Source organism: Penicillium vulpinum (genome assembly GCF_028829585.1).
Source record: "Penicillium vulpinum strain IBT 29486 chromosome Unknown utg000004l_segment0_segment0, whole genome shotgun sequence".
Taxonomy (NCBI): domain Eukaryota; kingdom Fungi; phylum Ascomycota; class Eurotiomycetes; order Eurotiales; family Aspergillaceae; genus Penicillium; species Penicillium vulpinum.
The window spans coordinates 2,125,119-2,140,717 of record NW_026643244.1 but is presented as its reverse complement, the minus strand read 5'-3'; the positions used below and the strand labels follow the sequence as shown (position 1 = coordinate 2,140,717).

The window sequence follows — 15,599 nt, the reverse complement described above, 5'->3', positions numbered from 1 at the left end:
TATATCAGTGACAAGGTCCTTGGATTCTGGATTTAGGCAATTGCACAAGGCCAGGCTGCTAGCGCAATGTGCGAGTAGAGATAAATTCCAGAAAGAAGGAGAGCGCAAGTGTGGAAATGCGGATTCTGTATTAAGGAGGTAGAACAAAAAAATTCAGGGGAGTGAAGAAGGTATCGATGGCGGGGAGGTTAATGAGAGCGAGGGGAGGTCTCGTGCTCCCGACCCGTGATTGGAAGATATGATTATTTTGCTGGGGCCTTATGGGCAAAAGAGACTTGTCCCCCGCCACTACTAGGATGTATTAAGTTTTGGTTTTTTTGAGAGCCTATTGGAAGATTGGATATCTGTAGAACGATGTCGTATTTCTTGTTTAAATTACAATTTGGTGGCGTGGTAACTAAAGCATACTAACTGTACGATGTAGATTGCTTTGATGCCAAGTACAAGTCACGGGATAATCACATGAAAGAAGTCAAGGGGGTTCTACAGTCACATCCACAGATGAAGCCCTGAGATTAGCCCTACATGCCAAATCCGACATGATTCCCCAACGAAAAGGGAAATTAGTCATAAAATCCAATATTAGTCAACGAAATGGAAAAATATTTTCACCGAAGCCCAATTAGCTCTAGCGTATATCGACTTCCAGACACATAAATAGGAAGCTTCGCCCGCGCCTTTACTCTTTTTTTTTTCTCTCCATCATCAGTAGAGGTTTACATAACTTAATGTAAATTTCAACGGGGCTCCACAATGTGGCTTGCTGAGGGTTATCCGATGGCTTCGGCCAACATGGGTTTTCTTCCGTTCCCGGCCCTGGAGAGTGAAGGCGTCTCTCTTTTTCCCAATCACTTTATGGCTATGCTAGGGTATCCTTCGGGAAGCCCCATGGGTGCTAGCTGTGGAGAGGGCGTCACATACCATTTTTTTTCAGTCACTTTTATGTGATCTGAGTTCAATCTGCTTCCTCTGGTATTTAACTGGATCAAGAGGTTGTAACACTTTTAGTATTCAATATTCCTCGGATTCTCATGGTAATCGGCGCACGGTATACCAAGTAAACGTACAACTCATCATAAAAAGAGCCTCAGAAGCCTCGCTAGGCTTATGAGCTCTTGCGATGCTGTGTCTCGCTAAGACAAAATCCATAATGTTCGGGTTTTACTTGTCGAGATGTTGGTTGTCGTCGGCATGCCGAGCACCTTGCTCACTAGTACCGTACACTATGCGTCACGGGCGAATGTCTATACATATATACCACTGGGCACAAATTCTCAATTGTCATCACCATCATAACTTTTGAAAATTTCTATCGTGTAGATTTTTTACATGTCCTCAATCATCTCAATCATGCATGTCCAGCATTACCAATCTGGATGCGCTCTCCTGTCCACTTGTCGTCACTGCGCAACACCGGCCAGCTAGTGCCATCGGCCTTGATCAGGCTCAAATCTAGCTTGGTGCCCAGCACGCGGAAAGTTGACTTCTCTGCGTCAATTGGTGCGAAGAGAGGATATGTATCTTGGAAGCGCTTGTTGTCTGTGGTAGGAAGATCGAAGGTGATCGACTTGGTTGCAAACTCAACCTTGGCCCGTTGCTTGTCAATCTTCTTCAGGTAGAGGGATACGTTGACGGCGGTAGGAGTCTGATAGAAATCGTTTCTGTAGAATGCGAAAGCTTGTCAGTTTTATGTTTTCAAAGTCGAATAGTAGAGCTTAGCCGCGTCTGTCTTGTTGTATACGCACCTGACTGTGTTCACCTTCTCTTCGCCCGGGGGCTTGGCTTTGCCAACAAACAGGTGCCTCGTCTTCTCCGTACAGCCGGGGATCTTCAGGAACTCGTCGAACTCAAGCACCCGGCGTTTGCAGCAGGACCACCCCTTGCTGCCCTCGTGGAAGACCGGCTGGCCGGGGTGGTGGACGCACTTCTCCTCATCGCGAGCAGTCGACCCTGTATAGGACGCACCGCAACCTCTCCGACGACATGTGGCATTAGCTGGGATCTCCGCATCAGGATCATCAGACTCAGGTTCCTCGATGACTGGCTTCGCCGGCGGCGCAGTGGATGCGACAGTGGGGGTAACGGAGATAGGCGGCCGTTCTGACTTCTTCGGCTCAGCAGGCGTAGGAGCAAGGACTTCCTCAGCCTTAGAGGGCTCGGGAACGGGTGTGTCATCGACGGTGGAATGCTTGCCGGTTGTGCATGGCGGGATGGCGAGGAACTCCTCAAAGGTCAAGACGCGGGGCTTGCAGCATTTCCAGCCTGAGAAGTTAGCATTATCGCGGAGTAGAAACGTAGTAGAAGTCAGAGACAAGATCAGGTGTCACGTTGCGCTTCCGCAACGGTCCACCGTGTTTAGTGGACTCATGAAACGTAGATCTGGCATGGCTTGAACACCAAGGTACTTACCTTTCTGCCCCTCGTGGAACACTGGGGGACCGGGATGATACACGCAGTCTTCTTCCGGGTCGGTGAAGGTCTTTCCACACGCTTTGTGGACGCACTTGCCTGCCATGATGTATAGCAATGTAGATTATAATGGAATTGACGGGACTGAGTCAAGAAAGAAGATTGTAATGTGTTTTGGGGAGAATGGCGCAGGTTGCCTAATAGGGTTTAGCGGGAAAGCTCGAATGTTCCATCGCGGAGAACTCTCTGACCGCATTCGCGTCACGGCACCGGCCATTTCCAAACTCCGTGGTTCAACTCACTCCTTGCATAATTGACATTGCCTCTCCATGTTTCCCACGCATTTCCTTCTCAGTTCAGCCCGCTTGACGCTGTTTACACGCGTGGGTTGTGGCTTGTGCGATACTGCCAAAAATACCGTGCTTCAGCTTCAGAAACGGCGCTCCTTTGAATATGTCGAAGCAGACATCATGGAACCTGTGAACAAATCTTGGAAGGATGTTTACGAGTTCGATGTTCCAGTCCTCCACGTTCAGTCGGTTCACAACGGCTTGCCCAACGAGGCCAGCCTCTCTGATGCGCGCAAATTGTTCCATCGATGGACAGAGCAAGAGGTTGAGCGGTCGGTAGACGAAGCGGAGAAAGCACAGTCCTTATAATGTTGTTTTGGATGAGAATTTTATGCCCAACTTTACCAATCGATATGGGTCTACTAGTGAAAGCTGCGCACTGCACACCCGGGGGGACGCTCCTATTTGGAGAAATCAACAACGTGATGCCGACACAGTAATACACGTGGCGCTTGTTCCATTATCTCTGCATAGTTGATTATCCAGTTCTGCTGGCAGGTCCTACATATAGCTACCTTGTGTACTCCACAATAAGGGGCTATACTTCTGCATGTACTCCGTATATATTTAAAATATCTTTGACCATCAGGTGGATCACGGCAGGATACCTATGATATACACAGGCACTCCATCATTGTACACCATATGTCTTCCCTATTCCCCACGGAGATTCTAATCTGTCAATTATATACTTGCTGTGCGCAGGAGTCCCAATTAGTTTTGTTACCTAAATTGACCTCACTTGGGTATTTGGTGCAGATGCCATAGTACTTGTAGTATTTGCCACAACTCAGTTGTTTTCTCTTGTGACGTGGTTTTAATTTTCTTATATACTTGTAGATATATCATAAGAATTACCGAGGGTGTCGCGAGTATACATTATGTACCTAGGATTGCTAGGCGGTAAGGGAGTAACCACCCCTAACCACTACAAAGTACTAATCGAAGGTAGTCTTTCCCGATATCGCTGTCATTATTCAAGAAGATGCAGCATATTATTAGGGTCCTGATTTGATGTGATGAGGTTGAACTGGATCTGAAACTCATGTTTCTCCTGATATTTCTCGTCATAACCTGACCTCTCCAACTATCTGCTATTGTGACCCTCACAACTCTGCCACGCGCCTCTACGCGTTTTCATCTATTATTCCTCAGTGAATCATTTCAAAACAACATATTATTGCACAATTCGGTAAGCAGTTCTCAAATTCAGGTTGTAGTGCTGGTGTAGCATATTTCGCATTTCACGGAAATGGTTGTTCTCACTTCACCACGAACCTGGTGTACTTCGCGAACCAAACAGCTAACATATTCATGCTGTTCAGTTTTAGTTTAGATCAATATTGGTCAGTGATTTCCAAAAAATTGCCCTTTATTGCTGGCTTTATATGGGGGGCTGTGCTGTTTCTATCAATTTACAGTCAACCCAGCCGGGCTAATTCTATCATCCTAAGTTTGGGAAATGCAGGCTAATACTCTTAGGTTGATAGATCTAATTATTCACTCAATTGAATCTGACAATGGTGAATGACGCCGACATCTCTCAGCCACCATCGGCTCTATTGTCAATGGCCTTTCCAGCACCCTCAACCCACCCACTGGGTCTTCCTTGTACGAGATGCAAATCAAAACATAAGCGTTGTGACCGCACTAAGCCAGGTATTTACTCCGTGATTTGCAGGCAACGAGGATTGGAAGTGTATTGATGATTGACTGTTTACATAGTTTGCGAGAGCTGTCAGGTCATGGGCTTGGAAGCTGAATGCTCATACTCTTCTGCAGTCTTAACATTGTATGTTTATCTGTGCTATCAGCTTCCAAGGTTGGCCGACTCAAAATGACTAATCTCACATCACTAGTACCGAGAACAAAAGTACTGAGAACAGAATCACCAAGAAAACTGGTGCTCCATTCTCATTCTCAGAACCAATGTCCAGTAATGCCTCTGCTTTACCCGCAATTGGTTATAAAAGGCCAAGAGCTGCGGACAGTTCCTCTGAACCAACTGAAATTATCAACGCTGTGGTGGGATTGCCCACCCAAAATGATTCTAGTCACGCCCAGGAGACACAGATGCCCCAGCAGCCTCCCACGAAACGGCACAAGACATCCGAACTTGGCCCTGGAAGCCCCGATAGGCAATCTGCGTTGCAACGGGATCAAGTCACACCGGCTGGCACCGGTATGTCCAGTGGAAGTGAACTGCAGCTTCCACCGCGCCTGCGCAATATATCTCCTACTCTGCATGAAGACGAAACGGAGCTCCGATGCAACTTGACCACCGAAATTAACCTTCAGAGGACAAGACATCGCAATCTTGCAGCGGGAGCTCTGCGCAGCATCATACAGCTACTCAAGAAAGCTAAGATTGAACGCTCGAACATTCAACCTGCAAGCACTGAACCTACGAGTTCTCAATTGGAGGATGTTGAATTGGATGTCGAGTGGCGTGAACAAGATGACCTCATGGAATCTGCATTTACCAAGTTGGATAAAGGTGGCCGATGCTCTCGTCCTCTTCTCAGTCGCTTTGAGAACTTCTTATATGGGCCATTGATGAGCCCCGAGGAGAGGAAGATGCAAGAGCGTATCATATGCGTTGAAGAGTGTCTGTCAAGTATATTGGCGGCACCGACATCCAACCGCAATCATGTGTTTCTCCATCGCCTAAAAAAGATCATTTTGAATCCTGATGTTTATGGCTTGGACGAGAACGACCCACGTATCGGATTTCTCCGCAACGAGGTCCTTACAGCCATATCAACCAAATCCAGGCTTACTCGTGCGCACTGTAGGAAATTTGTGGAGCTTTTAGACCCGGACGGAGAGATGGTCAATGCCAACTTGAACAGCCCAGGTGTGAAAGCAGAAACTCCAACATTGACAGGGAAAGTGCCACCCAGGCCTACCTCTCCACGCGTGCCTTCCTCGAACACGCCAGGAACACCCTCAAGAACATTAAATCGTAAACAAAGCTCTTTCGCCTCTCTGTCTCCTTCACCATCTCATCCTCCTCTTTCATCCTCTCGCTCTTCATCTTTATCCACACCCCTTGAATCCATTGATCTAACTGAAGACACCATGTCGTTTCATTTAACCGCAACAACACGCAAGATCACGAAGCGTGTTGTTTCTGGCAGCCAGTCGTCGCAATTTAATGACACCATGGCGTCACCTGTCGTCCAATCTGCGACCAAGAAACGTCCTGGTCCTGACAGCCAGTCTAACGACATAATTTCCCCATCTCCTAAGCGTGCTGTTTCTGGAACCCAGTCGTCCAACTCCAACAATGCACTTGTCCCGACTCCCAACCGTATTACTTCTGGTAGCCAGCCGTTGAGCTTCGAAACTCCGAAAAAACTTTGGAATATCTTCATGAAGAAGCAGGCTGCTCTCATGCCAATCCTCAATCTCGATCAACTAAAAGCCGCTTTCGCCCTGGCTGTGAATCATGGGAAGATCACACTCACAGCTATTGACCCAACTTTCGGGCTTTGCATTGCAATTGCCTGCCACCTCACTCGTAATGTGGATCTCGGGGAAGGCCGCAAATGGTACGATGCAGCTCTATCTAACCAGGGTGAGCCGTTAAACGCTCGACCCTCGCTTAAATTTTTCCAGCACCAAATTCTCCAAATCCACTATCTCCATATGGCCGGGCACCTGAAAATGGCTTGGGACATCTTATCTCTGGCTATCAGTAGAGCGCAATCCCTTCAGATGCATACAACGCACGGTGGATGTCTCGCCCTGGACGAAGAATCGCTGGAGCAGGTTCGGCTGGTATGGCAGTATCTCTGGACGAAGAAAATATCTCTCAGTCTCCAGTTTGGCATTGTCTATCAATCTCTCGACACTTTTGATGAGTCACCTATGCCGATGCAGTCGCATATTACTGAGAACATGGGGGTATCTGGCATGCAAACCACGGAGCAATCCCACGCCACACCTTCTTTCTTCATTGCCTGTGTTTCCCTTTTCAAATTCACCGACGATTTGATCACCGTTGAAAACGATCTACGTGTGACTCGCATGGAATGCCCGATCAAATGGCTTTCCATTGTGGACCTACGTGGCTTCCAGGAACTGAACGAAAAACTCTCGAGCTGGAAAGATGGTCTGCCGAAAATTCTGGAATGGAGAGGCCACGGCATCGATTTTACCATGCAGAAGGATCTTGTCATTCGTCGTATGTGTCTCCTGGCTCATATGCGCTTTATGTATTTCCGACTCCGTCAACACCGTCCATTCTTCATTTTGAGCCTGCGACTTTCCCAAATGTGTGCCTGTGAAACGAGTCCTCATCTCACCAGCAAGGGGGTCGATTCAGTGGATGCGTCTCCTGTGCTCGGTCTGGTGTATTACAGTGCTATCAAATGTTTGACCGCTGCGCAAGACATTGTGAAATGTCTCTGTGCATCCTTTGCCGACGCGGGAGATGAGGATGCTAAATGTGAGCAGCTAGAGTATCTCTACGCCGCTGGAACAATCTTGATTGCTGCACGCACAGCCCCGCTTCTTGTGAACGGCACCTGGTACGGCCTACCTAGTGCTGCAGCTACAGCAAAGTCGCTCACGACCATGACTGAGGAGCTCAAGGAAATCGATATTCTGTTGCGCAACTATCAAGGAAGTTGCCAACAAGCCCCAAAGTTGAAACGACGGATCGAACGTGTTCGTGTTGTCTTGGACCAGCTTAGCCTACAGTCTGTCTCATCCAGTGGCATTGTTACCGACAACGAAATTACCTTTGAGCCGGTTATCTGGAACCGAATCTATGATAGACTCAGATTGGATGTGCCGTTCGAGAGGTTCCCTGGAAACAGTCAATCTGGTGTTGTGGGCCGTAGAAAGACCCTTGGTTGGCTAGAAAGTCTGCCAATCGATATCTACATCGAGAATTAGGCGGTCTACTAGCAGTAATATTCATGCGGATGTGACAATAACCTTGCTTATGTATGTAAGATTTACAAATGAGACTGATTTCAAATGGTTTTCTTGATATGTAAAGATGTGGCATCTGATTAGTGGTTGCTTGAGTAGAAGTCTACATATGTAAGTTGTAGCAAATAAAAGTCATCCTGTGGGGGAATCGAACTCTGACCAGTAATGTCCCAATTAGGAAATGGTCCTATATATGTCACTTCAAAGATGAGCTGTCACTTCCAGATCTGCCTCGGTTAGCTCAGTGGATGGGGGCTCTGAAGTCTGCCTCATGGGATGCTGAGCGTGTATATCTTCAATTGGTTCTGGGCTTCATGACCCCAGGGCACAGTTAAGGTCGCTGCACCTCTTAAGGCTGAACAGGGTAGATGGAGGAGGCCCCCACACCCTCAGGGTAATTATGACCGGGTCCAAGTTCGAAGGGGGTGGCGGTCCCAACAGATGAGGTTCGTGGGTCTGGAAGTACCTCCTCTTTTTTTCTTTCTTTATTTTTCTTGTATTTTCATCTATGATCTAGCCAGCCTGCTAATCTTGGCTGATCTTGCAGCAGTATTTTGACGTTAATGCTACCACAACTATAGGATGTTTACCTGTCAATGGGTAAAAAGAGTGACTAGAGCCATTGCAAATGAATTAAATGTCTCTGGATCCAAAATATTTCAATGATCTGGTCTAAGATGTATGAGAGCCATGATTTCAAAAGGAGGCGTGAAGTGAAGGTTTTCTTTACTGCCCTGCATACATACATACAGAGTACGGCCTGTGAAAAGGCTTTTTTCCTATCATTAAAAACATACCCAAGGCATACATCTACAATGGACCTACTATATATCCAAACTAAATACACACTACGGCCCGTGAAAAGGCTTTTTTCCTATCATTAAAAACATACCCAAGGTATACATGTACAATGGGCCTATTATATATCCAAAGTACATACAGAAACACGGTTGAGATCTTGAGAATATCTACATACTTCGTAGTCAGCACCCGTGGACTACCTACCTACCTAGGTACATACATTTCCTCATATCGAATGCAGTGACATACCAGACATACCGAGAGCCAATTAGATGCCCGAAAATCTATATTACGGAGTAGACTAGATTCATTTTATTGTTAGTTTATTGGAAATGATGCCTGTGGCTTTGAAATCGAAACTGGTGACATGCTGCTACATCTACGAGCGGGGATGCCCCTTGCAACATAAATCCTGCGATCTTCGACTTGTAAGAACTACTTTCTTTTCCCAACCACCTCTTTCATCTATCAGAGCCACAATATGGGTTCCAACTCAATCTATGATAGTCTCCAAGATCGCTATGGTGAATTGGCTGATCGCTCTTCCACCAGCCAGCAGAGGAAAGCCGAGCAAAATATTGCCCAAGCATTCGGTTACGATGCTGCAGATCTCAGCTCGATTCCCCAGGCTGCAAACCTTGGAGTGAGCTGTGGGAATCCCTTGGCCCTTGCCAACTTACGACAGGTGAATATTAACGCTGACCGAGCCTATGACATGACTGCCTGATATCTTATTCTAGGGCGAAACAGTGATTGATCTGGGAAGTGGTGGTGGCATCGACGTTCTGCTGGCAGCCAAGAAGGTCAGCCCCAAAGGGAAAGCCATTGGTGTGGACATGACGAAGGTGAGAAAGTGGCATCTATCACCGACTTGAGATACTCGCGCTAAGACAAATGACATAGAGCATGCTAGAACTCGCTCGCAAAAATGCGGAGAAAGCAGGCACTGCCAACGCGTCATTTATCGAAGCTTCGATCACGTCTATCCCTCTGCCGGACGCCACCGCCGACTGCATAATCAGCAACTGCGTGGTGAATCTGGTTCCTACAGATGATAAGCATCTTGTGTTCCATGAAATGTTCCGCTTGCTGGTACCCGGAGGTCGCGTTGCCATCAGCGATATCCTGACTCGAAAGGAACTTCCCCAGGAAGTGGTCAACAGCCTCTCGTTCTACGTTGGATGCATTGCAGGAGCTAGCCAAGTTCACGAGTATGAGAAATATCTCTCCGAGGCGGGATTCAAAGGTATCTACCGAAGGGTGAATGTATTTTGCGCGTTTCGCTAACCATCCTTTTCTTCTTAGATGTCGTCATTGTCGACACCCACAGTGACATCAATGTTTACAAAGATTTGGTTCAAGGGCAAATGGATCTTGGAGAGAGGAACGACCAATTGGAGCCTTCTTCGTGCTGTGGAGGAACACAGGAGAAGAACGCAGCTGGAGGAGATTTGCTGGAGTGTGACTTTAATGAATGGGCTGGTTAGTCTTCGACATTTCGCAATCACTGAACCAACACTGACTCTCATTCAGGCTCGTTTCAAATTTATGCAGTTAAGCAATAGGAAGGATTACGCATATTAGCTGAAACCAATCTGACATATCTCATGATATTTCTGTCAAAACTTTGAGGAGCACCTGGTTATCCACCCTGCATCCCTCTTGCGGACTATTCCCTTGTTTAAAACCTCGCTCCATCCGAAAGTACAAGACATCCAATTCCACGCCTTTGGTATTGCATTGGATGACCCATCGACAAGCTAAAGAGCACAGAGTTGTATTCAGATCGCTTTGAATACTTGTTTCAGTACCCTGCTGTATCCCATGGTACTGGGTAGCCGCAATAATTGGTTCTGCCGGTTCTACCAAGAGAGGATCCAAAGTTCTCAAATTATTGGCCTCGTCCGATAGCAAGGGGATATTGAAATCCAGCCCCATGTCGGGCGATAGCCCTGACGAGTCCCATTCTTCCCAAAACGACATGGGAGTTGGATTTTCCACAGATTGGTGAGTCTCCAGACTACCAGCGAACGAGCTTGTAATCTTGAAATAGTTAGAATCTGAAGATCTGGATTGCTCTAGTGGTGACTATACCGCCGATACCATATTCGGGTCGCTCTCGTGAATACTCCCAGGAGGTGCATCCAAAGAATTGAAATTGATGTCTAGGGTAGCCAATAACCCTCTCATCCAGGCATTTTCGGATTGCAATTTTTCGAATGCCGATAGCGATGGGGGAGATGTTGATGCAATTAACTCATCGTATTTTTTGGCTTTTTCCTCTAAATTCCGGATATATTCTAAGCGTTTTGCCCTCGATCGACGCTGATTATTGCGAATTCGGGCGAGATCTTCGCTCTATACGAGAAGAACATGAGTGGAAAGAATTAAAAAAAGAAAATAGGATATTTTGTAGCTAGCAAACCTTAGTCTTGGTTTTTGGGCGAGGCATAGTTGAAGCTGGACAGGAGATTTTTGCAACAAATGGGTTAGTTGAGGACATTCAGACCGACATCTGTGGATGATATGAGTTAAAATAAAAAAAGAACTGGAGAAGGGAAGTTGACCTCGTCCAATCAAACGAAAGTGGCATGTCACTGCTGAATTATGTAAACACCCCGCAAGTACGCGTGAGTTGAAATTGATATACTATCTCTCTATTTGATTATTGATAGTCTAGTCAATATTTTGGTCTTAATCATCCCAGCCAACTCGTCTGGCTATCCATTTGACAGCATAGACCAGACCCAACAGCACAGGAACCTCTATAAGAGGCCCAACAGTCGCAGCAAGAGCCTGGTTGCTATCTGCGCCAAACATCGCCACTGCAACAGCAATTGCCAATTCGAAATTGTTGCTAGCAGCCGTAAAGCTTTGCACCGCCGCTAGCTTGTAGCCAAATCCTAATTTGTATGCCACAAGGAGAGTCGCAAAGAAAATAATCAGGAAATAAACGATGAGTGGTGCAGCGACTCGGACCACGGAGACGATTTGCTGAACCACATGGCGGCCTTGCGAGGCGAATAACACAAGGATTGTAAACAGAAGGCCGATGAGAGACCATGGGCTGAGCCATTTAAGAAACGTTTCATCGTACCATTTCGGGGAAATTCGTCGGAGTACGAAACGCGTGACGATTGCGGCCCCTAGGGGTATTCCGAGGAACACCGCAACACTTTGAGCGGCTGTTGAATATTCGAATGTGACTGGGTCGCCGCTGATGACGCTGATAAAGAACACCCCCATTGGAGCGAAAAGAACCATCTGTAGCACCGAGTTAAGAGCGACGAGGATGGCACAATATTCGTTATCCCCTCCGGCTAGTCCTGTCCAAACCAATACCTGATAGAAGCTAGGGGTCAGCATAACCTCGCTTTCAAAGGCTGTTTACTCGGTGGTTTAGCTTACCATAGCAATGCATCGTGCTAACCCAACAATGATGAGTCCCTGTCGCAATTCTGGCTCATCGGGCAAAAACGCCCAAGCCAAGGCCAGCTAATGAAACGAAGTCAGCAATGGGTTCTGTGCCACGGAAGTATTGGTTGACGAACCATAAGAAAAGGGGCGATAATCCAATTGAGAAGAATGCTGAAAGCCATCTGGATCCAAATAGTCTTCTCTCTGAAAACATGATGCAAGGATTCGAATCGAATCTTGCACAGGATAGGGTACATCATGACGAGAAGACCCACAGCTGAAGATACATATTCAGTTAGTAACCACCGCAAAATCATCGAGATTTGATTACACGTACCAATTGGAACAGACACTCCCACAAATTTTCCCTTTTGTAGGGCTGGACCTGTGCTTGGGACAAAGTTGCCTAGAATGATTCCGATGGCCATGGCAAGAAAAATCCATATTGCCAAGAACCGATCGAGAATACCGAGACTTGAAAACATCGAGTGTTTCTTTGGTGGCTCATCTGGGGAAGATGTTTGACTTTGCTTTTCAATGTCGCATGTCTTTGCTTGGTTGTTTGGAAGACTGGAGGAGACCTGTGAACATGTCTGAGGTCGTATGGACGCCATGGGGAATACCCAATATTGTTCGATTATTGGCTGATTGAGTAGAGATGATTGAAAGACAATGAATATACTAGACAGCAGGGCATGTAATCTTATATTCGCTCAGATCTGTCGATGGATATTTTGCATAGAACTAGATGGCAAAGATATGTCACTGACGGGCGCTGATTGGCTGAAAAAAACAAAGTATAGAATTTATCTTGACCAATAAGATTGTGGGGGTGACATTCCTTACAGGCGGGGTATTCGAGGCATTCTACCTGCAGAGTCGAGTCAGTATTGTATTAAGTCTCTCAATTATCAATTTCACAATCTTAACCATAATGTCAGCCGAGATCCCATGGCACGCTGCATATCCCCCACCAAGGGGCGCGGCACCCTCCATATCGCGAGAAGAGCTATTGCAGTGGATCCAAGAGGGTAAACAAGCAGGCAAAGACTTTGTACTTGTTGACTTGCGTCGCACAGACTATGAGGTATGAAAAAGTTCAAAAAAGGTATGGTGTCTTCATCTGCTGATGTATTAAAAGGGAGGAACAATCCAAGGGTCATTGAATTTGCCAGCTCAGAGTTTATACCCCACGATCCCAACATTATATTCTCTTGTATCGAACAGCACTGTGAAATACGTAATTTGGTATTGTGGTGAGCTTTGCTTAATAAATACACTAACGAATTCCTGCAAGGCGTATACTGATCTGCGTTCAGGTTCATCTGCAGGCCGAGGTACTCGTGCAGCAGGCTGGTTTGCGGATTACCTCGAAGATCAACAAAATGGAGAGATTAAGAGTTTGATTCTCTCAGGTGGCATTAAAGGGTGGGTTGCAGCCGGTCCTGAGTATATATCTTTGATGGATGGGTATAATGTCTCTGTTTGGACAAAGTGAAAGTAGTCGAAGCAATCAATTGAATGGTGGGATCTTTATTTTCCATTTCCCCTTTCAACTAGAGATCTAAAAACAGCTCTTTAGAAAGAAAATTCCCTTAAATATTATGAGATGATCGATAAGCTGCACATCCCGTCTCGAAGTCGGATATATGGATTGTTGGCCGTGGGAATATGGCCTCGCGATTCTCAGGCGGGTTTTGATATCTGATTTCAATTTAGATTCATCATTCTGTATATACACATAGGTCCCTCTACAATGCGGAGAGTGGAAAGTAATAATTAAGCTCATAATTAACCTAGCGGCAAAATGCAGCGGCCCGCCATGGTTAAACAACCTTAGAAAGAGCCTCAATCCAAAGTGGGGTAGTATTCTGCTATGCAAAAGTCTCTCAGACTAAAAGGGCATCTTCGGAGTGCTTGATATCCGGGAACATTGTTATCAAGTTCACAGAAATGCCACTGTGCACTCCGGAAAGTCGTTCTTGGGTATATTAGTCACATCATCACCGATGCAAGACGCACGAAGGGTACCCGAACCATATAATTTTGTTCACTTCATTCAATTGTTGGAGAGATGAGGGTGCGAATGTGAGCGAGAGATATTGCTATCGAGTGATTCGTGTCGCGCTTCTTCCTCTTCAGTTGTACGCTCAACCGGAACCGGAGCAGCGACCTCGCTCAAACCACTAAACGGTTCATCTTCGTCACTAATACCACTCCCAGTTGGGGGTGTCTTGCTATCTGTTTCAGACTCTGAATCTTTGTAACAGCCACAGGTGAGTATTCGCCGGAATTTGGAAAATGCCATGTTCTAACTAGCGATAAATGGGACCACGGCCAAAGACTTTTTATGATGCGATAGATGAATTTCTATAAGCAGACATTATCTCCAAGACATAGGAGAGTGCTAGCTATTCTTTTGTATGTTTGGCCACTATGCTACGTCATGAATATGAAGGACTGAACAGATTGTCGGATGTGTTTCCGGGTTCCCTAAAGGCTAGTAGAATAATTGAAACTGGAGCGATACTACTCTTCATGTTGATCAAAAACGAAACATGGGTAGATTAGCTGTAAAATATTTGCATTTCGTTGTCCAGTTACGGTGCCATGTCTATCTCGGACCTAAGGCGCCTCTTTGTTCCTAACTCCGAACTCAGTATTAGAACCCCTGTTCAAACTTTCTTGCGTCTTACCACTTCATTCTCAAAACTACAGTCGCTTTGTATAATGGCTGCCCAAGTCGACCAATCGTCAGCTCTTGAGCAAACAACTTCAGATAATGTGATAAACATGTTAGATCCCGCAGCCCGAAGACGACTCCAAAATCGCCTTAATCAACGTGCTAGCAGTAGGTGGCACTCCTACTCGCCACACCCGGCCACCCAACTATCAAGTGTTCAAACTAACGTTTTAAACAGGAAGAAGGAAGGCGTTAGAGAATCACAAACAACACAACACGACGGATAGGAAATGGGTTATCTATATCAATGATTCAAACATCCCAAAAAAAAATTCATCCACAGAAGCAGCAACAAGCCATCAAGTTGCTAAATTATCGTCGCTTCCCCGCCAAAACAAAGAAAATTTCTATTACTTCAACCCTGCCCAGCGCGATCAGTTTGCGGCCAAACTCCATGATGCAAAAATTTTGCATATGCTTGAACACCCAGTTCTCTTATCCAGTCCCACTTTTTGCGCCGCCCACTTCAGCGTTCTTCGAGCTATGTTAATCAATGCCAATATCATGGGCCTCACAATTGAACTTCTCAATGAAGACCTCGCATCACAGTTCAATCTCGTCGGTCCATCCACGCTATACCTCCCAGCAAGCCTGTGTCCATCTCAGAAACAAAAGAAAATCATCCACCACCCCTGGATCGATTTAATTCCAATCCTGTCTCTACGCGAGGCTCTCTTGGCCAGGGCAGACGTAATTGATGAAGACGAAGTATGCAGCGACTTTTATGGAGCTTGTGGCGATTCGCCAGATGTCGGGATTCGTGTTTGGGGCGAAGCTTGGGATCCATTTGCTTATGAGGCCTCGGAGTCATTGGTTAGGAAATGGAGTTGGATGGCGACAGACTGTCCCGACATGATCAAAAGTTCTAATTACTGGAGAAAACAGCGAGGGGAAAAGGCCATCGTGCTAAAAGATATCGAGTGACATTTAATCCT

The 15,599-nt window shown here is 46.2% G+C and overlaps 8 protein-coding genes across 8 annotated transcripts; 5 read left to right on the top strand and 3 right to left on the bottom strand.

Moving 5' to 3' along the window:
• Positions 1-1,348: 1,348 nt before the first annotated feature.
• On the bottom strand, positions 1,349-2,515 carry N7479_009354 (cysteine and histidine-rich domain-containing protein; the record flags this gene model as incomplete). The annotated part of the gene is made up of 3 exons (XM_057257047.1): positions 1,349-1,661; positions 1,746-2,262; positions 2,410-2,515. The coding sequence occupies 3 exons, from the start codon at positions 2,513-2,515 to the stop codon at positions 1,349-1,351; spliced, it is 936 nt and encodes a 311-aa protein (XP_057104505.1).
• Positions 2,516-2,738: 223 nt separating this feature from the next.
• Positions 2,739-3,068, top strand: N7479_009353 (uncharacterized protein; the record flags this gene model as incomplete). The annotated part of the gene is made up of 1 exon (XM_057257046.1): positions 2,739-3,068. One exon carries the CDS (start codon positions 2,739-2,741, stop codon positions 3,066-3,068), a length of 330 nt encoding a protein of 109 aa, XP_057104504.1.
• A 1,211-nt stretch (positions 3,069-4,279) lies between these two features.
• N7479_009352 (transcription factor domain-containing protein) lies at positions 4,280-7,664 on the top strand (the record flags this gene model as incomplete). The annotated part of the gene is made up of 3 exons (XM_057257045.1): positions 4,280-4,418; positions 4,485-4,551; positions 4,619-7,664. The coding sequence occupies 3 exons, from the start codon at positions 4,280-4,282 to the stop codon at positions 7,662-7,664; spliced, it is 3,252 nt and encodes a 1,083-aa protein (XP_057104503.1).
• A 1,321-nt stretch (positions 7,665-8,985) lies between these two features.
• N7479_009351 (uncharacterized protein) lies at positions 8,986-10,069 on the top strand (the record flags this gene model as incomplete). Its single annotated transcript, XM_057257044.1, has 5 exons — positions 8,986-9,189; positions 9,245-9,349; positions 9,408-9,750; positions 9,810-9,986; positions 10,038-10,069. The coding sequence occupies 5 exons, from the start codon at positions 8,986-8,988 to the stop codon at positions 10,067-10,069; spliced, it is 861 nt and encodes a 286-aa protein (XP_057104502.1).
• A 1,129-nt stretch (positions 10,070-11,198) lies between these two features.
• N7479_009350 (arsenic resistance protein) lies at positions 11,199-12,535 on the bottom strand (the record flags this gene model as incomplete). Its single annotated transcript, XM_057257043.1, has 4 exons — positions 11,199-11,846; positions 11,913-11,999; positions 12,056-12,198; positions 12,259-12,535. 4 exons carry the CDS (start codon positions 12,533-12,535, stop codon positions 11,199-11,201), a joined length of 1,155 nt encoding a protein of 384 aa, XP_057104501.1.
• A 320-nt stretch (positions 12,536-12,855) lies between these two features.
• N7479_009349 (putative arsenate reductase (Arc2)) lies at positions 12,856-13,419 on the top strand (the record flags this gene model as incomplete). Its single annotated transcript, XM_057257042.1, has 3 exons — positions 12,856-13,008; positions 13,063-13,161; positions 13,219-13,419. 3 exons carry the CDS (start codon positions 12,856-12,858, stop codon positions 13,417-13,419), a joined length of 453 nt encoding a protein of 150 aa, XP_057104500.1.
• A 561-nt stretch (positions 13,420-13,980) lies between these two features.
• Positions 13,981-14,229, bottom strand: N7479_009348 (uncharacterized protein; the record flags this gene model as incomplete). Its single annotated transcript, XM_057257041.1, has 1 exon — positions 13,981-14,229. One exon carries the CDS (start codon positions 14,227-14,229, stop codon positions 13,981-13,983), a length of 249 nt encoding a protein of 82 aa, XP_057104499.1.
• A 302-nt stretch (positions 14,230-14,531) lies between these two features.
• Positions 14,532-15,588, top strand: N7479_009347 (bZIP transcription factor; the record flags this gene model as incomplete). The annotated part of the gene is made up of 2 exons (XM_057257040.1): positions 14,532-14,772; positions 14,843-15,588. 2 exons carry the CDS (start codon positions 14,532-14,534, stop codon positions 15,586-15,588), a joined length of 987 nt encoding a protein of 328 aa, XP_057104498.1.
• Between the last annotated feature and the right edge of the window lie 11 nt (positions 15,589-15,599).